General features: G+C 44.8%; 1 protein-coding gene across 5 annotated transcripts in view; it reads left to right on the top strand.

Moving 5' to 3' along the window:
- Nucleotides 1–20,490, top strand: part of FBXW11 (F-box and WD repeat domain containing 11) — a 75,112-nt gene extending 54,622 nt beyond the window's left edge. For all 5 annotated transcript variants that reach the window (XM_074603508.1, XM_074603504.1, XM_074603505.1 and 2 more), the window contains 8 exons: nucleotides 9,481–9,618; nucleotides 10,195–10,313; nucleotides 11,291–11,540; nucleotides 12,705–12,823; nucleotides 13,458–13,568; nucleotides 14,601–14,679; nucleotides 16,185–16,373; nucleotides 19,826–20,490. In XM_074603508.1, the coding sequence (XP_074459609.1) occupies nucleotides 9,481–9,618; nucleotides 10,195–10,313; nucleotides 11,291–11,540; nucleotides 12,705–12,823; nucleotides 13,458–13,568; nucleotides 14,601–14,679; nucleotides 16,185–16,346 (978 nt within the window). In that variant the 3' untranslated portion in view covers nucleotides 16,347–16,373; nucleotides 19,826–20,490. The remainder of the gene's footprint in view (nucleotides 1–9,480; nucleotides 9,619–10,194; nucleotides 10,314–11,290; nucleotides 11,541–12,704; nucleotides 12,824–13,457; nucleotides 13,569–14,600; nucleotides 14,680–16,184; nucleotides 16,374–19,825) is intronic.
- Nucleotides 20,491–23,064: the final 2,574 nt, after the last annotated feature.

The raw sequence follows: 23,064 nt of genomic DNA on the forward strand, positions 1-23,064 counted from the left end.
ATGGTGAGTAACAATAACAACAAAACTTAGCTGTAAGATTGGGAGCACTTCTTAACTTTCTCCTCCCCTTAATCCGTTTTTAAGGCTAAAGTCACGCTCTCCCTCCATTTCGTACTTTTCCCATTCCTTCATTATTTCAAAGCAACGTGCAGAAGCTCTTAAATAAGACTTTCATCTTAGCTGTCGTGAAGAATGTTGTATCTCTGAATACCAAAATGTTTTTTCTTCAAATATTTGCCTGGACCTTTAATAAGATCTTCCTGTTTCTGTCAGAGGGTCAGAGTTTTAGGGAGCTAGTGATGAGCCAAAGGCTACCGTATTAGCATTTTATATAATTATAGAAGTATTTTTATAAGACATTTATCTTGTGTCCGAACGACTTGATTTTTTTAATACAGTAAAATACGTTTGATGGAACACAAAAAAAAAAAATCTCGTCATTCGGTATTTTACCTGTGGAGCACAAAGATTGAGCAAATTCTGCTAGACTGTTTCTAATGATAAGAGTTATTAATTTACTGCAACTGGCACTGAACTGGGTTGTGGGTAGAGATAAGCTCGAAGGAGAATGCGCTCTCTCCTTTGGATTGACTGACAGAATGTGAAAAGTAATCCAAAACCTGAATTAACAATTGGAAGGAAAAAAATGAGGAATTGATAAACAGCAAATTTGAATTCTTTCTCGTGGGCTCTATTTGCATTTTGGGTCAAAAGTCCACGCAACCGCAAAGTGGTGCGAGCTGCAAGGTACTGCCGGCGGTGATTTGGCAAAGCGAGGTTCCTTTGCCTCTCTGAAAATGTATTAGTGCCAGGGTCTCTTTCATGCCAGACACATTTTAGGAACATAATGTCACTTCTGAAATCACTGGATTTGAAAAGAAGAGGACATTTAGAGATCTGAAAGCAAATTCTTGGAAAGAAGTAGTTCTTCTCCACCTCCACTGTGAAGCCAAATATTTAATTAGGTTTCATTTCACAAGAGGTGGTCCAGTAATTTTAAATGTCTCCAAGTCAGATGTTGACTTGCCAAGCTTCTTGAGGAGCTTTTTAAAGGGAAAACCTGATTTGGGGCTTATCCTAGAAAACCGAACCTAGGTGTGCAAGACCTTCTTTATGGAGAAGATCTGGTTGGTGGGGGGTATCCTGTGCCTGGGTGCAGTCCCAAAGCCTCCTGGAGAAGGTCACCTCTTTTAACGGGATTGTGTTCATCGGCACGTTGCCAGGATGGGAAGTTTAATACCGCTGATTCCAGAACCCCAAGTCCCTGGATTTTTTCCATATTATTTGTGAAGCTTGGCCAACTATTCTGTTTTCCCCTCAGGATTAGCACAAGTATCTGTTTCTTGTGATGAGTTGAGAAGACTTATTTCATAAACGTTCCCCTTATCTTTAGGCACATGGCGAGTGCCCTCATCTTGTTTCCATGGAGACTTAGGTCCACCTAATTAAGATGGGAATTAAAATGTGATTTTTGCTGAAGACTTTAGGAAAACGTGGCGCCAGGCCATCAGATAAACACCATGTGTTCCTCTGAATTTTGAGAAAAGTTGGGATTTTAGGACTGGAACTGAAATTTTAAAGCCTTGGGAAAATTTGAAAAGGGGAAAATGTCAACTCTCGCCCTAAGTCGCTGCCAGCACTGGGCGATCTTTGTTTATGAAAAATGCTTTGTGTAATTTCTGAGGGGAAGTGGATTTGTTTAGTACTGTTCTAATTATGATGCTGGAGAAATTTTATGTGTGTGTGCGGGGAGAATCTGGTCAGCATTACATGCCTAGAAATTTTTTCAGCCGGCTTTGAAATCTCTACTCCACAAGCACTTTCCAAAAGGCCTTTCTTAAGATTAAGAGGGACGCATCCCTACCTTGGCTTTTTTATTCGCTTTGCCCACATCACACCTACTTTTTTCCACAACTGGGCAAACCAAGACTGCTGTTTTTCTTCTGTAGGCTTGAAAGAGGGATTTGTTGTTCCTGTTTGAGTACTTCGAATGACCCTATGCTCTGAGAGGGGCCGATAACTACCTGTTTAAATAGAACTTTGTATTTTTACGGTGTCGTGCATGAACTTAGTTATTGTCTCCCATGGAACCTAAAAGGTGCAATAATTTTGTTTTTCAGCGGCATTGTTCATTGTCAGGTGTTGTGTGTAGTCCAGATGCAGGTGTCATTGACGTGCCTCAGAGGACCTCTCTCTCTTTTCATTGCCGTTGGCTTGTATTTTTAAGATTTCCTCTGCAGACCTGCAAGTTCCAGCAGTACTCACCCCGCTATCGCTTTGGTGTAAGCAGGTGTCCGTTTAAAGTTAGTATATTTTGATGTTGCGTCCGTAACCGGAAAGCTTGAAATTTTACTCTTATGTTAGACCTAGTTGATGGAAGTTGGTGGAAATGGGGATCCTTTAAGAGAAAACCAGCGAAGACCCATCAGTGGGTGTTACTGTGATCATTGCAGCTGCGGAGATGAAGAAAGGTTTTGTTCATCAGACACTGCCCTTGAACCTCTTCTGGGATCTTGTGCTTGGTGGCTGCGTTTGCAGAGGTGCTTGATGGACAAGACGGAGCTTTCAGGGAAGAGAAACCGCTTTGTTCATCTGCGTCCTCCTGTTGCAGGTTCTCCTGAGTAGGAGTTGAGAGGATTCTTTACTCCCACCCTGGGGAAACAGAGCAACTGTACCGGTCAGATCAAAGGTGGGCTTGCACAGCATCCTGGCTCTTGACAGCATCCAGTAACTGATGTGCAGGACAGAGCTCGGGGATGTGATGCAGCAGCCTGGAGAAGAAAAGGCTTCAGGGAGACCTTAAAGCCCCTTCCAGTCCCTAAAGGGGCTCCAGGAAAGCTGGGGAGGGACTCTGGATCAGGGAGGGGAGCCATGGGACGAGGGGGAACGGTTTTAAACTGGAAGAGGGGAGATTGAGATGAGATGTGAGGCAGAAATTGTTTGCTGTGAGGGTGGTGAGCCCCTGGCCCAGGTTGCCCAGAGCAGCTGTGGCTGCCCCATCCCTGGAGGGGTTCAAGGGCAGGTTGGACGGGGCTTGGAGCAACCTGGGCTGGTGGGAGGTGTCCCTGCCCAGGGCAGGGGACTGGATCTGGATGACCTTTAAGGTCCCTTCCAACCCAAACCATTCTATGATACACTTGATTGACGTGGGAGTAATCAAAGTCTCTCGTGTCCTGCTGCTGTGGTGTGTTCTGGCTCCCCCAACAAGCCAGGCCCTGCCCCCATCCTGGGCAGTAAGATAGTCCTAATGCTGAATGACTCTTCTTTAATTCTGAAACTGCAGTTCATGTTGCCTTTTTTAGCCGATTTGCCTAAGCTTTCTCTGGTGTATAACCCCGTTTGGACACTTGGCGAACATGCTGTCTTCTCTTCATGCTCGAGGAAATGGTCGGCGTTACACTGTCAGCTTTTTCCCAGAGGGATTTCCAATATTCCTTGTATGTCAGTGGCCTCCAATGCAATTCCTGCAAGTCTTCTCTTCCTCCATAAAACACTAGCATATTCCACTGGCCAGATTTATCTCGCTTAGTATCATAAGGTCGATCTGTTCTTTTTAAATGTGGCTTCTAAAAGGGTTCAGCGAAGCCGCAGCGAGACTCGGGAACAGTTTTACTTGGTGGACCTTTGAGCAGCTTCATACATGTTGGATCGATCGCGTGCAGAAAGAGTCAACACTTCATCAATTTACATTGTCCACATTTGGATCTTATCTAAGCAGCTGTTAACATTAGGACCTTAAGTTTTAGGTCTCAAATTCTGCCAAGAAATCACGATTTAATTGTAACACTTGCTAGGAAAAGCTTCCCATTCCTTTTTCTCTAAAGTTGTTTAGATTTTTGGACTTGACTGTTTATGGCTTTTCTTCTGGTCTTGGAGTTCATACTGAAAGTGATATTTTACCCCAACCTGAACAGAAAGCCCACGTAGTAGACGTGGAGCGTCCCTCAGCAGAACGCTCCTAGCTTTTTGGCCTTGCTTTAATTTCAGACTGTTCTTCAAAACATAGCCTGAGTATCCTGGGATTTTTGTAAATCAAGCCAGAAGCCCGCTTTTCAGCTATTGAAAGTTTTTTCCCTTTTTTTTTTTTTTTTTTTTTTTTGCAAAAGTGGGCCTTTCTGCTTGTATTAAACAAATGTATGCTTTAAGTGCACGCTTTAAGTGTATCCATACATACGTATAAAAATCAGCACGTGCTACGTGTTAGTGGGGTGTAGTGAATACCTATTTCCCTATTTGTTAGGCTTGCTTCAGTTATTCTTCATTAAGGCCGTTTTTATTCTTTCTTGACTCTTCTGTTTGCATGAAATGAGCTAAATGCCAAAAATCAGTTGATCAAATGAATTATTCTTTGTTGTCTTTAGGTTTACTTCCTTGCATTTGTTTACTGTGTTACTGTTTATTACCTCTTCCGTGTAACCTGGCAACAATTTCTTCTTCTTCTTTAATTGTGAATAATCTAAAATATGAAGAATTCTTCGTAGCGGAAAGCGCACATTCTTGTGAGGACTAGTGTATAAATTTTAAGTTAAACGTTAAACAGCTCTCATGTGAGGGCCGCGGTGTCGTGCAGTTTTATAGCTGCTGCCTTCTGCGTTTCAAAGCCTTTTGAGAGTAAAATCCAAATGTAGGCACTCTTCTGAGTCCTGTGGTGTAGCGTGAATCACGCTGGTTCAGCTTTTTCATGGAACCAGGGTAAGAGAATCAAGAGGGAAAGACAATAATATGCTTAATGGTAAAAGTAGGCTAATAAATGGCAAGGTGCGGTGGTGGCTGGTTTGCAGCACTTGGTGTTCTCTCTTCTAACAGCGGTGCCAATTTCTGTTGAAGATGTTGGTAGGGACATCTGTATACCCTGCTGCTCGCTTCCAAAGACGTGTTTACTGGCTCCGGTGACAATATGCTCGAGTCTCAGTGAATGTGTAATGAGGCATATCGTGCCTGCAGCCAAAACTCCTCAGCTGCTCCCTTGAGATGGCAGCTCCGTAGACCTCGCTGACCGCATAATTTTCTCGTTCATCACTTCCATTCTGCAGCTGGTCTGAGGAGGAGGTGTTTTGTGAAGGGGATGTTGGATACCGTGCAAGTCCTTTTTCTGCCGTGCTGCTTTGGCACGGGGATTTCACTGCTCTCCGTGTGCGATACCTGCCCCAGTGCTGATCCAGTTCCTGTGGTCTGGGAGTTTTTACTTGTCTTTGCTGCTACGTGCTCACCACCGGCACTTACCTCCTCAACAGTGGTTTATAAAAGTGATGACACTCACAAGAAAGATGGTGATGCTCTTTACTTGCAGGGTTTTTATCCCCCTGCGGGCTGCTTTGGAAGCAGGCTTTGCTGCTGGCACGTTTTGCCATCTGTTGCTGTGAGGCGGTCATCCCTGCGCGGTCAGAAATCTCGCGGTTTCGGCCGCTGCGGTAACGACAGGACAGCTAGCTCTCTGCAGATTCCTCTTGAGGACCAGTTGAAGCCTTCTAGGTAATTATCGTCACGTAGCCTTTCTTCTTCAGGCTGCTACAGAGCCTACAAACGCTCTTTGGCTGCCCTCGCTGTCTAACAGCAGCTTGGAGACCCCACAGTGAATTCCAGACACAAGCCAGGCTCTAGGGGATCCTTCAAGAGTTCGATACAGCTTTTTTTTCCCCTAATGGTTGTAGCATCTTCAGAGAGCCCGAGAGGAAAGACCTCAGAGAGTCAGGGAGCATGGTGCTGTGGCCAAGCTGTCATTTTGTCTTTGCTTATGAAACCCCCTTAACTTCATAATGAATGAAATATTAAACCCTCTCTACCCTGATGACACGAGTTCATTTGCTTCTGCCTTTCCTCTGCCACAGCCAGGAGGGATTTTATCTTTGAAGAAAGCATGCGAAGAATAAGGGTTTGGATTTTTAATTGCCCCTGGTGGAAATGCCTAATACTTCAGGAGAAATCCTTACATATATAACAAATGTGTATGTTCCTTTTTCTTTTTTCTGCCCCGTTTGTCCTGCAGGAGAACTGTGTATTCAGAAGGAACAGAAACTCCTTGGTTCATGGGATTAAGATAAACCCACTTACTCTGCAATAACATTCACAAGGATAAAAATGCAATTTTTAGCCAAGGAGCTGAACACAGTGTACATTATCAAATGGGGAAAAAAAACCCTGTTCCTAGTAGATTATCCTTAACACTTCCAATGTAGAGTTAATGGTCCAACTGTTAATCCAGATGAATTGCATCTTTTTTTACTGTGCATCTTTGTACCAGCGAACACATTCTGGCATGGTCGAGGCTTGGCTATACCTCTCCATCTTGGACTATTTTCTGTGTGTACTTTTCTCTCTAAATGCCTTTTTTTTTTTTTATCTATTTCTGCATTTCTTCAGCTGCCAAATGGCTCTCCTGCTGTGGCAGATGCTTTGGCTTCGTGCTTGGTCTTTATCCCTTGTACGTCCAGATTGTGTTGGTTATAGAGCATGTGTCAGCTACTTGCTGCTGTTGCTCTAGTGAGCTTTTTTTAGGAAAGTGGGAGGAATTTCTTTTCTGGGTATCTAAGGAGATAGCATTCTGCAATATCTTGCTTTTAATTGTGAAACCCACGTTTAGAGGCGGTTCTCGTGGAGACTGCGAGGGGATCTGTGGAAAATACAGTAGTGGGTCTGTAGAAAATACAGTAGTGGGTGTTGCATGTATTGGTATTAGGTTTGGCACCATAAATACGCGGATAAATTTATATTTCTCTCTTCAGCGTTGACTCTCAATGCTTGTTACAGTCCGTAAAACACAGCAACTTCTTCCTCGCCCCTGGCAAATTCATGGCTACTCGGCGTATAGGCGCTTTATTAAGATATCTCCTGGAAGGAGGTTGCGGGTGAAGGCTTTTACTGACTGCGCTCTTCAGGCATAAGCAGAAATTTCCTACAGCAAAGCGCTTTAATGTGGTTGCCAGTATTGTATTAAACATGTTCCTTTTCAGAGGGTCCTCCAGGTTGCCCACCCACTTGGCCGTATTTAGTCATCTAAAATAATGTTATTTCTCTATACGTCCACATCTGTTTTCACTCTATGGCCAATTGCAATGCTGCTGTATATTCTCTGTGTATTGTGGCTACTTTCCCAGCATATTGAAAATTTACGCAGTGTAAGGGGATTTTACAAGTTCTCGAAAAACATGAAGTATTTTCCCACAGTAGCCACACCGTATAATGCCTAAATGAAATGACATCTATTCGCAGGATTAAAATGTGCACCTGCATATGACTTACTGCTTTATCGTGCCTTCGCAGAGATATAAATAATACTTCAGAACCTTTTATTTGAAGCCAGCATTTTCTTATAGGGAACTTATTAAGTAGCTTCCTATGGTGAACTTCTAAGAATCGAGCCAGCTAGCGTCCCAGATGTCTGCTGAGCGCGCTTTTACTGACTGCTGTTTTGTTTAGGAAACTGGTGGAAGCAAAATTTCAGATTTGTGGTGCCCTTAATGTATTCTCTAGCTATCGGTAATCGCTGTCGCAGGAAGCCGAGGCGCGAAAAGTGCTCAAAGGGTGTTTGAGCACTCGGCAGCTAGAGTGATCCGGCGCGTGTGATGTACGACCGCTTGTTTTCAAACCTTTCCAAGAGCGTTGCTTTAGGGAGACTCTCCCTTAAAATTTCTTAAAATTGAATATTTGCATGTGTATGATTTCTACAACTATTTAAATCGGCCGACTCAAATCTGTGATGCTTCATCTCCTCTGCCCTTCAGTGTCAGATATTGCATTTTTAAATATCTTGCCGTCGGATCTGTAATTGTAGTGGTTCGTGCTGTTAATGTCTGCGGTCCTCCCCTGTTTCCGAGGGACACCTCTGTAGCAGCGAAGGAGTCAATGAGTTGCCGTTCTGCCCTCCTAGCACAGGTGATAAATCTTCTGGTGAAGCTCGAGAATTGCCTGTCCTTCCTCTGGAAACCTCCATCCCATGCTGAGCAAGCAGCGTAATGAGCATTTTGCTACCTTCGAGGCAGGAGGCCAAGGCTGAGCCGACGCAGGGTCAGATTTGAACGTTTTTAAGCCCAGTTCCCCATCCGACAATCAGCGGTACATTACCTGGCCAGAAAAGCTCATCCCAAATGGACAGATGACTTGCTCTCTTAATTTCATTAGCTTCCCCACCAAATTGGAAGAGAATGAGGTGGGATGAATAACTTCTCAGCACGCTCCTCTACAAGCGTCTCTTAGTACTTATGATTTAGACAAATTCTTGTGGCACGTCAGGTTTGGATTATGACTACGGATACTTCCCTCCAAATTGCATAATGGGAGACAACTGAAGGAGGAACTGCGTGGAAAACAAAGTGGTAGGTTAGTTTTCCCTCGGAGCAGACGTGTGTTCCGAGAATTGGGACGTCACAGTTGCGCTGCGCTTTTGTCTTTAATGAGCGTTTCGGTTGTTTTCCAGTCTTGGAGGAGCTGCAGAGGTGCCTGCTCCTGCTTTGAAAGTTTATAACTAAATAGGATTTTAGTTATAAAGACACTTTTACAAAGAAGCTGGCAGTCCATCAGCTTCTCCCCAGGTTTCCATGAAGTGTCTGGGGGGGATCCCAGGGAAATAGCTAAATAAATGGGCTGTTCTGGCGCCTATACTGGAGGACGGAAAGCATCCCAGCCGGTCTAGGTACTGCAGGTGTTGGCCTGGAGTTCTGGGCACAGATTCTCTTACGATTGTTGTTCCGAACTTCCTATCCAAGATGCCACATTTCTTTGAAACCAACGTTGGTTGTCTTACAAGTAATAAAGCTGATTAAAACACGGAAATCATCCTGGTTCTGCTGTGGACTACTTTGTGGCTTTTTAAGGTGTGACGGGTCTTTTTCCTTAAAAAATATCTCTCAGAATGAAAATGTGGAGGATTAACACTTCCACGGATTTTAAGGGGGGTGGGGGGGAGGAGTAAGTTTGAATTATTTGACATCCTACAGTCCCTGTTCAGTTTTATTTTTATCAGGTTTTAAGGTGTTTAGAGGAGGCTTCCGTATCTCAAAATCCCTTTCTAAGATGTGTAGCGACAGTTAATAGGTGAAATGACGGGGAAGGAAAGGTCTGGGAACTCCCATGACCACCTCCCTGTTGGACTCAGCAGCTCTGTAATGGAGTTAGTGGAGGCTGAACATGGCAGTACGTGAACTTCTGGTTTAATCTTTGCTGCTTGTGTCAGAGGGTCGTGTAAATGGCGGGGGGGGGAACCGAATTGTGCCGAAATGTAGCTCTCTAATGGCTCCTTTGCAAATTCTCGCTGTGAGTTGACCGTAATCTTCACCGCTAAATACAGCTTCTGTCAGGACAAATTATAAAAGTCCTAATTCTAATTCATTGTGTCTTGTGTGTTTGTGTTAGGTGGGGAGAAAAGATACATGTAAGTTTTATATACTTACGTAAAAATGGAAAGATTGCTGTGCGTGTGCTGGAGTAGTCCGGCTCAAGCCTGCAGCCTCGTGCCTAACTCCCGGTTGTTTCCCCTCTTGTTAGACTATAGAATCTAACTGGCGATGCGGGCGACATAATTTGCAAAGGATTCAGTGCCGCTCGGAAAACAGCAAAGGTGTCTACTGTTTACAGTACGATGACGAAAAGATTATCAGTGGCCTACGAGATAACTCCATCAAGGTAAACGCTTTTTTCAGTCTTTTTCCCTAGAGATAATTCTGCCTTGGAAAGCTAGCCGCTTGTGTTTCCTTGGTTTCTCTTGTCTCTTCACGGGACGGGATTTATCTGTGCAGGGTTTATGGGGATGGGATGTCTTCTGTAGCCTGGGCAAAGGTCTCACCTGCGCTTTGCTCTGGAAGCTTTGGGGGTTGCCAGCCAGAGAGCAATAGTATTGACCCCAAAGAAACGCTTGTGAAATCAGAGGTCACGTAACGTGAATGAAGACTGTGTGTCTTTTGTCATCGCTAGGAGTTGGCTTTCATGCGAGCAGCTTGCTTTCACGCTAATCATCCATGGCATTTCCTTTTGCAAAACAGGCTTTTATCTCTTCATGATCATGGGTTATTTGACCGTTCTCCTGTCAAGAACTTGCATCAAGACTTCCTTAAGCTACTGATTAGACAGACCAACTGCCTGTGGATTCTTCTGGCTCTCCCTAGGTTTCTTCCTTCCTTCCTTCGCAGTTGTGGCAACGTTCAAGTCTTGGATACATGTTCTTGATCTTGATAAGCCGTTTATGCTTATTCTTTTTAACAGATTTGGGACAAAACAAGCTTGGAATGTTTGAAAGTATTAACAGGACATACTGGCTCGGTTCTTTGTCTGCAGTATGATGAAAGAGTCATTGTAACTGGATCTTCAGATTCTACAGTGAGGTGAGCGTTAAGCTTTTGCACAAAAATCGGTTGAGTATCAGGGCTTGGAAATATTTACAAGAATCTCTAAATATCAGAAAGCATCCCTAATATGAACGTGGTACTAATATTCCAAACCCAAGGTATTCATACTTGGCAAAGCATCACATTCAATCCAATTTTTTCCAAATCTGACGCGCTTTTTTTTTCTTTTGGTGTTAAGAATTTTGAAGGAATATGACCTGAGTGATTCAAGGCGTATCCTGAGGGGTTTCTTGTAGTGCCTTCTGACGTCTCTTAATTCTGTGATTAATTATGTCTGTTAATGAAAGGGTATTTGGTGAATACGGAGCACTTCTCTGACTGCAGTTTTCATTCTTCTATGAATTCAGTGGTCAATAGATGTCCAATATAAAGACGCTCAGGTAGAGTTTACAGTTCAGTGGAAGGGCCTTGTCTCCTCCTGGTGTCTTGAACTGGTACACCAATGTCAATCTCTGTAAAACTTCTCAAAAGTTGAGAGCTGATCTTAGCATGCTTCAGATATCGTAAATTAAGTAGTGATTTTTCACAGGTAGTAGGTAGCCCTGGAGGGTGCTACATCCGGATTGCTACTGGCACGTGCGAAACCTGAATGAATGGTGTAAAGCTGAAAAAAACCCATATTTGGATAGTCTTTGTTTTGGTCTGTTCCATCAATTTATACATCATACAAGCTTTAGTCATCCTGGAAGAGTTGTAGAATTGTTAAGCAGCTCTTGCTCTTAGCAGTGGTGCCAGCTTAGGCGTTTTCTGGCTTAATTGTTCACTGCTGTTAATTGTTGCTGAGTTAGGATACTTCCCCAGCACCCATCTTCCTGCCCTCCCCAAGCCCTAAGAGATGTTAAACAACAGGAGAGCTCTCCGTTAGAGACAGCAGCAGACTTGTGCGTGTTTAGGCCTTATACCACGAATAGCCGTCATCCTTCATTTGGAATAAAACTCTTTGTCTTTTGCAGGGTTTGGGATGTAAATACAGGTGAAGTTCTGAACACGTTGATTCATCACAATGAGGCAGTGCTTCATTTGAGGTTCAGTAACGGCTTAATGGTGACGTGCTCCAAGGACAGATCGATTGCTGTTTGGGATATGGCATCACCTACGGACATCACCCTGCGCCGTGTCTTAGTTGGCCATCGTGCTGCCGTTAACGTGGTCGACTTCGATGACAAATATATTGTGTCAGCGTCAGGTGACAGGACCATTAAAGTAAGTTGGCAGAGCTCTAATCTAGGCCCACACGCTCACCGCGCCAGAAAAGCTTCTGAGCGTACTCAACCCAAGTAGCCAAGGTGTTCCTAAGCCGTTCGGTGCCTTTTCCTTTAGCGTTCAGCTCGCTGCTTCCTCTCGCTAGCCGTTAATGTCTTTACGCGCGTAACCAGGCTCGTAACATTTTTGTGGCTTCTGTCGTGCAATTGCAAAAAAGTAAAGCCCATTCGCTGTTTGAACTCTAGTCTCAAGATCCGTTTGTTTGTTAAATGTGGCACGCTTTGTGCCTTTTTCCAAGCGGTATTTTTTATTTCAATTGGCAGTCCCGTTCCAGACGTGCAATTTATCAGCAGTTGCCTTTCCTCACCACGCCTTCGCGGCAACTCAACCAGACTCTGCCATGTTTGAAGAATTAAGAGGCTGTATTTGAAGACTATTGCATACCAGAAGATTTGAGTTACCCAGAGTGTATTAATATAACAAAGGCGTTTCCACCCTTCCCTCTCTAGAACCAGAGCTACCTTAGACTGTGCCAAAAAGCTCTTGGCAGTTTAATGTCCAAATATCTGCCAGAGATCCTGCTGCACTCTGCGTTGGAAAACGAGCCACTGGATACTCTACGTAACAGCTTCAATTACAGTTCATTAAAAACGGGCAAAGTTGGTCAAATCATTTAATACTAAGAAAGAAGCAGCCACCAAACTTTTATAGGTCACGGTTTTGGCCTTCTCTTACTAGTAACCTGCTAGCAATGCCTTTGGTAAAAAAACGTGGGGGTTTTGTGTATGTGCTAACTTCCACTTTTAAAAATGCGGACTAAATTAGCAAGGTTCAAGTGTAATCAAGTTTTTGAAATTGTTTGGGACTGTCTCCACCACCTGAAAATGTTTTATAGACAACCCCTCCCAACTTTTCTTATTGACCCAGCGTGCAATAGCAGCGCCCGTGGCGCTTGTGACGGCTAGGTCCCCACGGCGCCGGTCTTCCATTAATGCCAGGTTCCCGCTCTTTGCCCAGAAAAATACTATGCAACTTTCCATTCCGCTCTCCGGCAAAGGTCAGCCTCAGACCTCTTCTGTTTGTGAGCTCACGACAGCTTCTGTGGAAATCCAAAAGTCTCGTTTGGGCTAATTCTCAGAGGAGCGTTTGTCTTGTGTTTCACAGGTCTGGAGTACAAGTACGTGCGAGTTTGTTCGTACTCTAAATGGGCACAAGCGTGGCATCGCATGTCTCCAGTACAGGGATCGGCTGGTTGTCAGTGGATCTTCAGACAACACCATTAGGTGGGTGCCCACGAGCTGCTGTCGGTATGTAACTGTACGTTTGCACGTGTGAAAGTAAGATTTCCTCTGACTTTTGATGCTGTCCTACACTTCCGCGCATGCAAAACATCTTTGGTATGTCTTGCTATCGGAGCGGGTGATGTATGACCAAAACTTAATTCGGTGTGAGCGTAAACACGTCACAGCCCTGTGAAAAAGAGGGACGCTGAGATTTATGTCAAAGGTAAACGAAACTTCTTATCTTTTGGCTGTAGTTTATCACCTTCTCTTCTGCTTGGAGAGGGGAGGAAGACGTTGGTCACTGGTTTTCTTAATTACTTTCTGAGCCTCTAATCATTGGTTTATGCAGAATAGAAAACGGCGTATTAAAGTTTCCCAAGATAACTTAACACCTGTCCAGCCTTTAGTTGTACGTAATTTGAATGACTCAATTTGGATACACTGCAGCTGCAACACAAACTTATTTCCGAGTTGCGTGCAAGGAACATCTCGTGGTTCTCCTGCCTTTTTAAGCACGGCGTGTGGTATCTTCCACAGCAAAGCATCCGGTAGCGTGCTTAAATCGCCGCACGCGGGGCTGAGGGACAGCGCTGAACCTGAAATAATCAAAGACTTTCTCCTCTGTTTTCTTAAGGCTATGGGACATTGAGTGCGGTGCCTGTTTAAGAGTATTAGAAGGTCATGAAGAACTGGTTCGATGCATCAGGTTCGACAACAAGAGGATTGTTAGCGGAGCCTATGACGGGTATGTTTTTGAAAGGAATTTCCAAAAATTTTGCTTTTCTTAGCAAAGCGTCTGTTGAGAGCCATTGAGCCTTGTGTCCCCTTGTGGAAGGGTTCTCTTCTCATCTGACCAATGGATCGACAGTTAACCCAGTGGCTGCTGCTTGAGCGTTTCGACACAGCAGGCTGCAGTTTTAAGTAGCCAAGAAACTGTTTTTCTGGTGCTCTTTAGCACGCTCCTAAATTGTGTTATCACTCAAGTTTGACCGTCCGTAGAAAGTAAACTTTTGTTTGGCTGAAGTGACAGCCACTCTAAATGCATTCCGTTGTTTCTTCCCTCAGGAATTGTTCCTTGCCAAGCCCTGCGTGCTCAGAGTAGTTTAGGCTTTCTATTTTTATAAGGCAGCAGCACTGAAAATGTTTATTGTGAGTGTAAATATATCTTGTGGGGCTCTCGGAACTCTTTAGTGGCCATCTCTGGTAGGTTGAAGGCAGGACCCCCACTGTTAGCGCTTCTGACTTGCTTTTCAGTGTGTCCCGAATTCAGGACAACTTATATCTGTGTCCAGATTCTCAGTTTCTTTCTCCGCCTGATTTATACTTCAAGCGAACAGTAGAGTTATTGAAAACAATTCTTGAGCTGTGTTTGTCTCTAGCCTTTTATTTGGGTTTAGCATCTCGCTGGGGTTGGCAGCCCCAGCTTTAATTCCCCTTGGAACTTCGCACCTCATCAGTAGTGCTGTGAGTTTTTGAGATCATCCGCGGTTCCAGAATGGCTTGTGCATACGTAGTCCATTTGTCTTTCGTGGAACCATCCCACTTGGCCCATCGCAAAGATGTCGCTGTATTTCCCGCGAAAAGGAAATACAAAACTATCTGTGTTTTAGAAATTTAGCGTTAGTATTTTAGTGAAGATAGATTCTAACATTTAGCTTGACCCCGGTGAACTTAGCCGCAGGGAGAATCTGGCCTGCTTTCCATTGCTTCAGATGTTTCCTCTATGCTTGTATTTGAAACGACGCTTTCGTAATGACCTTCTCATTTTGCTTTACAGCAAAATAAAAGTTTGGGACTTGCAAGCTGCTCTTGACCCTCGTGCCCCAGCAAGTACATTATGCTTGCGTACGTTAGTGGTATGTAAAACTCATTCATTTGGGGTTATCTGCAATCTTTTCTTTGTAAGTGAGAGGCTTTTTATCACATTATAGGGGGACAGGTGAGAAACTCAGGGTGTTTTATCAAGCAAGCCTGTGGTTCTTCTTATTCTAAGAATAAAGAAAATATATATATATTGTTATATCCTGAATGAATTGGATCTGAGCTTAAAAGAAAGATCAGGTTTTTCTAGTTTGACATTCTCAGGTACTCTTAAAAAAAATAATAAATCAACATGATGCTGTATCAAATAATTCTAGTTATTGGTGTGTTTCTCTAATATCATCGTAGCGCTGGCTTTAAATTTCTTAGTAAGAAGAGGGGAGGAATCTTGTCAGCCTTTCCCAAACCTTTCTGCTCACCCTTCAGTTTGGGAGGAAGAGATGGGAAGAGGGGAAGGGATGTTGAGTTGCACGGATTACCGCAGGAACTCGAGTCGCTTCAGGGAATTATATGATTTAAGGCTGTTGCTTAAGTTAGACTTTTCTTTGTCATGAGGTTTTTGGTTTATGACAGTAGACTTAATGAAAAATAAATTGGGGAAATGAGTTTGTTGTTCTTTTCACTGAAATGTGCATGAAATTTTACTTGAGGAGTCAGTTTGACAAGCTGGTGGCAACCCAAAGTTATTGTCTGTGTGTGATGGTAGCTGGCTTATTCAGCATGTGCTTGGCCTTTCCAACCCCTAAAGAAGTGCTTTTGTGGCCAGAAATGTTTCTCATTTTTCCTTCTTTTCAGTAGACTTCGCATCGAGATGAGATTTAACAATTCTTTTATTGCATATGAATGCGGCGTGTTTAGTTTTCCCAACAAAGTCGATTCTTTCCCTTCTGTGGGTATACTGTAGCTCAGGTTATAATTTGGAGATCAGTCCGACAGCTTCGGTCAGCTCTCTAAAAAACGTAGTGTGCTCCTTTTAAAATGATTAGAAATGGGTAAGCAGGACAAAGGGGAGAACCTTTTCTGGGCCTCTTAGTGCCGTTTGGAGATTTCTTGAAAGAGCTGATGGAGGTCCTCCACCTCCCTCCCTTACGGCAGCCTTTGAACGCCGTCGTCTCGACTCGTAACTGAGCCCTGACGACGCTTTCAGCAGCGTGTCCTCACCGGAGCTGGGATGTGGCGTGGTAGGGCTGTACAAAACCGGAGGCAGCGACGTGGAGCGCAAGCGGCATGGAAGAGAAGGAGCCCTGGCAGGTTGGCAGTGCCAGCCAGTCTCCGCAGGTGCTGCCGCTCCATCCGTAGGCTGCTTCTGTCTTCAGCAGTCTCAGCCTCTGCGGCTGGCCCTGTGGAGGCTGAGATTGGTGGGTTTGGAAGCTGGGGGTTTTGCCGAAAAAAGCTTACGTACAAAATCAGCTGCTCTTCAACTTGGGTGTAATCATAACTGTTTCTGTACCAGAGCACACCCTGCTGTGTCCAGATAACACGGACGCAGTGAAATGTTACCCTCTTCTTGCCTTGCTAACCGATTCCGTATTGCTCACAGGAACATTCGGGACGTGTCTTTAGACTCCAGTTTGACGAATTTCAGATCATTAGTAGTTCCCATGACGATACAATTCTCATTTGGGATTTCTTAAATGTGCCACCCAGTGCCCAGAACGAGACCCGCTCTCCGTCTAGAACATACACGTACATCTCCAGATAACAGTCTGCACTTTACTACCCTCAGAAGGTAAGTCGCCCTCTTTTTACCGGGTGGATTATAAACATCTGAGATTATCACTCAGGTTGACTCAGTCAAAGCAACAGGCTGATATTTTCCTTAAGAAAATAGTACTTATTGATGCCACTTCTTTCACTCTTTAGTCTTTTTACGTGCCTGCTTCGCTGATAAAACGTGTCATGTTATCTTACCCCCTTCTGTAATCCCTCCTGTTTGTCACTGGGCGCTTCAGGTGTTTCATGGAAAGTTATTACGTATTCATAATATTCCTGGAAATGGAGGAGACTTGGCGTATCGCACAAGAATTCCAGATGCCCTGTGAAATTGGAGCCTGTGAGAGTTCTTGATGCGCCCGTTCACTACCTGAATGTTTTCAGTGAGCATTGTAATGCATTGCCGGTAAACGGCGCGTACACGTGTGATCTGTGGACAAATGCTCATCGCAAACGAGCAGTTCCGAGATAAGCACGAATAGTACGGAAAGCTTTCAGAACTAAAAATTACATTGTGTTAGGCAGCACGACAGCTCGGAGCTGTCAGAAATGACGCACGTGAACTTTGCCGGGTTTGTTTCCGTTTTTCTGCAAGTTGCCTTGGTTTATTCTCGAAGCACGGTGGGCGAAAGCTCCGCTGTAGATCTGTTTGTTAGGACAGTGGATTCTTTTCCTTATGTCATCTATATTCCTGCCAACAATTGCACTTCAAACTATAAATAGCTGGACTTGGCAAGACAGAAATTGCCTGAGCAGAGCAGTCGCCCCTCTCTGCAAGTGCCGAGACCGGATGCTTCCAAGGAAGCGGAGACACCGCAGCAAGAGCAGTTAGGAGTGACATTGCCCCAACGGGAAGGATTTATTTTATTTGAAGTAGATAATTAATGGTTTGCTTAAACATCGTGGGGAAAACCCTGTCTTCGTGTAAGCAGGGATTTTTGTTACCTACCTGTGTGTGTTTATCCCTGCTGTGGCAGTGAGCGCCTCAGGGTTTTTCACTCCTTCTGTAGGATCTGGGCTTCTGGCTGGGAAGTACCTTCCCTTGTGAAGACAGGCTTTGCTGCTTTGAGATGCTGGTCTTCAAAATTAGTTTTCTTTCACCTGTGAGCATTCCTCAGGGAAGTGCTGGCCGCTCTTCCTAATAAATGAACTCCGACGCGTTTTTAAAATAGCCAAGATAATGTCCTCGCTGGATGTGACGCTTGGCTCCTTACGTTTCATGGAGGCTCAAAGCAAAAAGCCGGCCGTTGCTGGCCCGAGTCGCCCATCTGTCTGAAACTGTAATTGCTTCATATAATTAAGCCCATAATCAAGGAAGAAGTCTTACGCTACGATGATGAGCCAGTGTGCGGAATCGGCAGTTAATGGAACTTCCCCTTAAAACCCGCGTTTTAAGAACAGTGCCGCCAGGGTAGTTTAGTGGAACTCACGCAGGTCCTCGTCCATGAGGGACAGAAATCTCAAAAGGCGGAACTGCCACGTTTGGTCAGGGGGGGGAAGTGACTAAAAGGCGCAACTTTCTGGGAGGTAAATCCTGAAACTGGGCAAAGTTTCCTCCAGCGCTGCTTTACCTCTGACTTCCGCTTCAAAATGGTTTTCTTTGATCTGGGATAACACAGTTGTATCCTTGTCGGGGAAAGCTTGTCGCTGATAGTAATGTCGTAGGGACTTTGTCCTGCTCCTGGGTCCGTACCGAAGCGGAGTTCTGCTGTGGAACCTCCAAAGCTTGTTGAGCTGAATGGTTTTCCCTCTCTACGGAAAACTTTTTTCCTCTTTTCTGAATAATTCTATTTTTTTTTTTTTTTTTCCCCTCCTTGCCTTTTCAGGCAGATAGAACAGGCTGCGTGAGAAGAGAACAGTTACAGGAACCAACTCCATGTATCCAGTTCATACACCAGCGCTTTCTTCCGCTAACTTATGATTTGAGATTGACAAATGCTGGGTTTGGTTTTCGAAAAAAAAATTACAGAAGTATATTTGGCAGGCTGCTTATTTTAGTTTCGATTCATGGAAAAACTATACGGAGCGTGTCTTAAGCACAAAAGAAATTAGGAGTTGAATAAAACAAACTTATCTCAATTGGCTTGAGCAGCAGCGCGCTGGTGTCTTGCTTTCCTCCCGGTGCCGCCTGTGGCCCGCGAGACCCACTGTCGCCGAGATTTGTCAGCGAAATACGAAATGCCTTTGGCAGCGCGTTCTTCCGTCCAAATTCTGCACGCTTGACGCTTGCGCACAGCTTATGTCTGACATGACGCGCAGCCGAAACCACGCAGACCTCCGTATCCCGGGAGCTGTTGGCGTTGGTAATGACAGTCCCTTGACAATCATTTCCCACGTAGGAGAGATGCCGTGATGTCACTTTTTGACAGGTTTGTCCGACTTCAGAGTCCCAAAAACATAAATCTACATGAAATTATGGTCAAAGAGCTAATATTTCATTATGACGTTTAATGAAACAGTTCTATACGCTTTCAGACGTTATAGTTTTCTGAATTTTGAAGCAGCCCGGTACGCGTTTCTTACAAGGCCTGCAATGTTATGCCTCTTCAAAGCGGATCATTTTTGACAGTCCTGGCAGTTGGCTGTGAGAGTTTTATTGCTTTCTGTTGAATTCCTGTTGTTTATTGTAACATGATAAAAATTGTTACCATACGATAGTCGAATATTCTTATATTAAGCACTAGGCCTTGGGCTGGGGGAAGGGAAGCCAAGGGGAAGCGCCCAAAAATGTTTGAACCTTCCACGGGAATTTCGTATCAGAAGATGGAAGTTCTCCCTCGTCCCTAAAAATGGTTTTGGGACGTGGCAGGTAAAAATCAAAGTTCGGATTTAATTACACTAAGAACTTGCCCTGGCTCCACGCTAATAATGGAGCTGTGGGGCTGGAACAGGTAACGGAAATTGAGCTTTTTGTCTGTTTTCTTAAAAACTGGTGTATTAAAGCAACTGAGCTCGCGTCCTGTGCAAGACTTGCTCCTCTGCAGCGTGGAGAAGGAGGGAAAATCTTCTCGTGGTTGCACGCAGGGCAGTGTTTCAGTAAATAGCGTTCGGCATTTAGCGAGGCTGGCTGGTGGGGCACCTCTTGGGCCCCGAGAGGGTTTTTGATTCTTAACTACACGTAAGAAAACTGCCAAGCTGCAGGTGACCCCCAAGGACTAGTGCCGTTGAGTCACGCTTCTACTTCAACTGAGTTAGAGCGTGTCCTGCGAGGCAGAGGGTGTCCTGGGGAGGTGCAGCTCTCCTCCAAGGAAGGACGTCTGGCACAGAGGGAGGTATTTCACGGCGAGCGCCCCGCGATGTCCGGCACAAGGCTTGCGTTCCTCGCAGGTATTTTCCCCCCCTCTTAGTTTCAGCCTGGAGCGCGAAAGATAGTGTGGGGCCTCACCTCCTCCAGATGTCTTCACACGTTGCTTTTTGATTTGTGTCTTCTGCCGGTTCAGCTTGTCTTTTGTCTTTTGTCTTTTTCAGGGTTTCACAGTCTTGAACTACTGGATTTTTGGCTACTACATGCCTGAAGATGTCGATTGACAGCTAAAGTCAGAATTGGTTCTAGATGCTGTGTAGATGCAAAGCAGCACAAGTCTATATCTAAATTTCTTAATCTTTCCTGCTCTCAGTGGTCGTCTTTGAATTTACTACAAATTCACTGACTTCGAGTAGCTGAATTTGAGAAGCCTGTCCTTCCCTGCAATGAGAAATCCAAAGCTTCACACGTAAATTGTCCATAGAAACTGAACTCTGGTGGCTTGTTTTTCAGAAATAAATCCGACGTCAAGAAAGGACTTGGCCTAATTTATATTGCTTTGCACTTTTGTCTGACTTTAAAGGAAAGGAAAAAAAAAAAAAAAAGAAAGAAAACAACCAACCAACAAACATTCTCCAATGAAATTTGGGTGCCAAACACATACCCAGAATGTACAGAGCTTTGCTTTCAAAGTCACCGTTGTCCTTTAGACTTCACTCTCATGACAGATTCAGAGCCTGTTCCGTTTGGTAGGAGTGTACGTTGGACTCTTAAAGAAATATTTCTGAATTGCTCAGTAATATTTTTTTGGATTACAGTTTACTTGTTTCTGCACCGATAATTTCTTTTAAATTAAAGATTACCTGTAATTCGGGCTAGGTTAACTAAACTAGTTGTATAGCACTGTCTTTTTCCTTTTCCCTGTGCTCCGTACTCCAGCCGTCCTGCGCTTCCTAATGTTTGGTAGAGTAAAACCTTTCCGTGTGTGCTTGCCCTGTTTCCGATACTGTATAAGCATGTAGATATAATGTACATAACGTGGAGCCTCCGGGTGCTGGCAGTCAGGATTTCCTGACAACTACGACGAAAACGTGGTAGCACTTGGCAGCAGGATGTTCTGACTACTGGCACTGGAGGGGTTAATAGGAGTTACCGAGATGTTTTTCTCTGCAAAAGGAGGTTTTCAGTATTCGTTAGGATTTTATTTTTTTTTTTTTTTTTAACGGGAACTACATATTTTAAAATGTAATTTCTAAACTTTTTAAAAATTAAAAAAAAAAAAAAGTTTTAATTTATGTTCTGTATCTGCTATTTTTGTGCCGCAGTATTTCCAGATGTCTTTCTCTGTCGTAACGCCGGCAGGTCCTCGCAGCCGCCTGCTGCTGTCCTTCGTTAGCGGTAGTTTGGCTGCTCGATGGAGAAGATGCCGTGGGCCAAAGTTAAATTTATTTATGTCTGATTTGTAACCCTTCCTTACGGTGGAGCGGCGGTCCCTTCCGGTCGACGCCCTGGTTCCCGTGCTGATGACCGTGCTAATTACCGTGCTGGTGTTTCTTTCCCGTAGCTGTGACCACGTTACGATGCCCAGGTCACGGTTCCTCTTCGTTAGCGTGCTTTTAGTAGGGAGCCTCACGCCTTTCTTACGTTGGCGTAGTCTCCTCTCTAATTGACGTGGTCGTCTGAACGCTGCTGCGTTTTTCTTGTGTCGGAACAAGACGCGGCTGAACGCAGACGTGAATGTTTGAGCTGCGTTAGCCCCGTGTGACTACGCCTCTGGGGGCTTTTCTTGCCCGCTTCCGTCCAGCTCAGCGGGAATTCCCCCCCGTTTTCCCGGGGAAGACGCGTGCTGGCTCCCAAATGTATTGCCATTCCTGTCATCCTTTGTATGTCGCGTGGGGTGTTTTGGTGTTTTTGGTTTTTTTTGTTGTTTTTTTTTGTCCTCTGGCAGCACTTTGGGTTTGCGTTTTTTCCCTTTTACGATCAGGAGGGGTAGGGGATGTCCGGCGGCCGAGGGATCGCTCCCGAGTGACCGGCGCAACGTCCGTGGTTTCAGAGCAAAGCCTACGTCAAGGCGTTCCCGAACCGTTACAGGAGCGCGACTGAAGGTTTTCTCCTCTTCGCCCTTCCCGTCGAGAGAGGTGTCGGGATCAGTGGTTTAAGTTAAACTCCCGTTTACCTGTTACTACAACGATATTTATTTCATCGAGATGACCGGATGTGACGAAGTACAGAAGATTAAAAACACGCTCCCAAGCGTCCGTAAGATCATTTTTTGGTAAGCTTGACAGTAGTTTGTGAAAAGTGTCTTACTTTACCCTTCTCATCTAACGGCTTTAATATTAAACTGTTTAAAAAGGAAAAAATCTGTTGCAGCCCTGAAGAAAAAAAAAGGTATTTGCTTCCGAAGAACGGAGTCATCCCCCCCCCCCTTTTTTTTTTTTTTTTTTTTTCCCTAAAACTGCATGTGTAAGATTTAAATTCCTCTTTTTCCTTGGGAGATAATGGTATTTGAACATGCGGTCTAAACTTCTTTGTGCTTTGTGTAACATAGCAGTGGACTTTTGTGATTGGCACCTGAGGAACTCGACTCCTGGGATTCATGGCAGTGATCCTGGCTGCGCTCTGGACTGTGTTTTTTTGCTAACCATAATTGAGCAACTGTACATTACTGCGATATTAATGTTTCAAAGCACTGGGATAGTCTAATTCTAACTTGTAATTATGTTTGCCAATTATCTGTTTGGAAAGTTGGTGTATGAACAGCTTCTTGGAACTGTTAAATTGTACAGATATCGTTCATGATCTAAAGCTTTGTACTGTGGAATGTGCTTAATAAAAAAAAAAAAAAAAAAAGTTTGAACTTAAATTTGTCAAATAAATGGATAAGTAACGTCGTCCAACCCCCCCCCGTGGGTGTTACACGCCTTAGTTGATGTTGGTCGGTCAGTGTTGGCCCCGTTGGGCGCTGGTGCCCCTCCCCGCTGGTTCGGCGGCGGCCCCCGGGGCCGTAGGCCCTTAAATGCCAGCGGTGCCTGCGGTGGCCCGGTCCTGGGGCCGGTTAGATCACAAAAGACCTCAACAGTACCGATGTTTTTCTGCATTCCTTCCCGTGGCCTGCTTAACGCTACCAGATCGTCCGCAAGAAGCCGTAGTTGTTGCACTTCTCAAACGGTGTGGGAAACCGTCTCCCTCCGGCCCCCGCGGCAGGGGATCCACAGGCGAGTTGAATAGGGTTGGAGACACCGGATCGCCTGGTTTAACGCCAGTCCCGATCCCCGTAGGATCCGACTGCTCATTCCTCGGGTCAATAGGAGGATTGATATTACGATAAAGGTTTGTAATTAGGGCAATTAGGTGATCGTCCGCACGCCCTGGCGCGGGCTGAGGTGGTTTTGTTCCCCTCCCTCTGCTCCAGCGCGTACCTGGGGAGGACGCGGTGACAGCGGGACCCGGGCCGGGTCAG

The sequence above is a fragment of the Larus michahellis genome, chromosome 11 (assembly GCF_964199755.1).
Source record: "Larus michahellis chromosome 11, bLarMic1.1, whole genome shotgun sequence".
NCBI classification, from domain to species: domain Eukaryota; kingdom Metazoa; phylum Chordata; class Aves; order Charadriiformes; family Laridae; genus Larus; species Larus michahellis.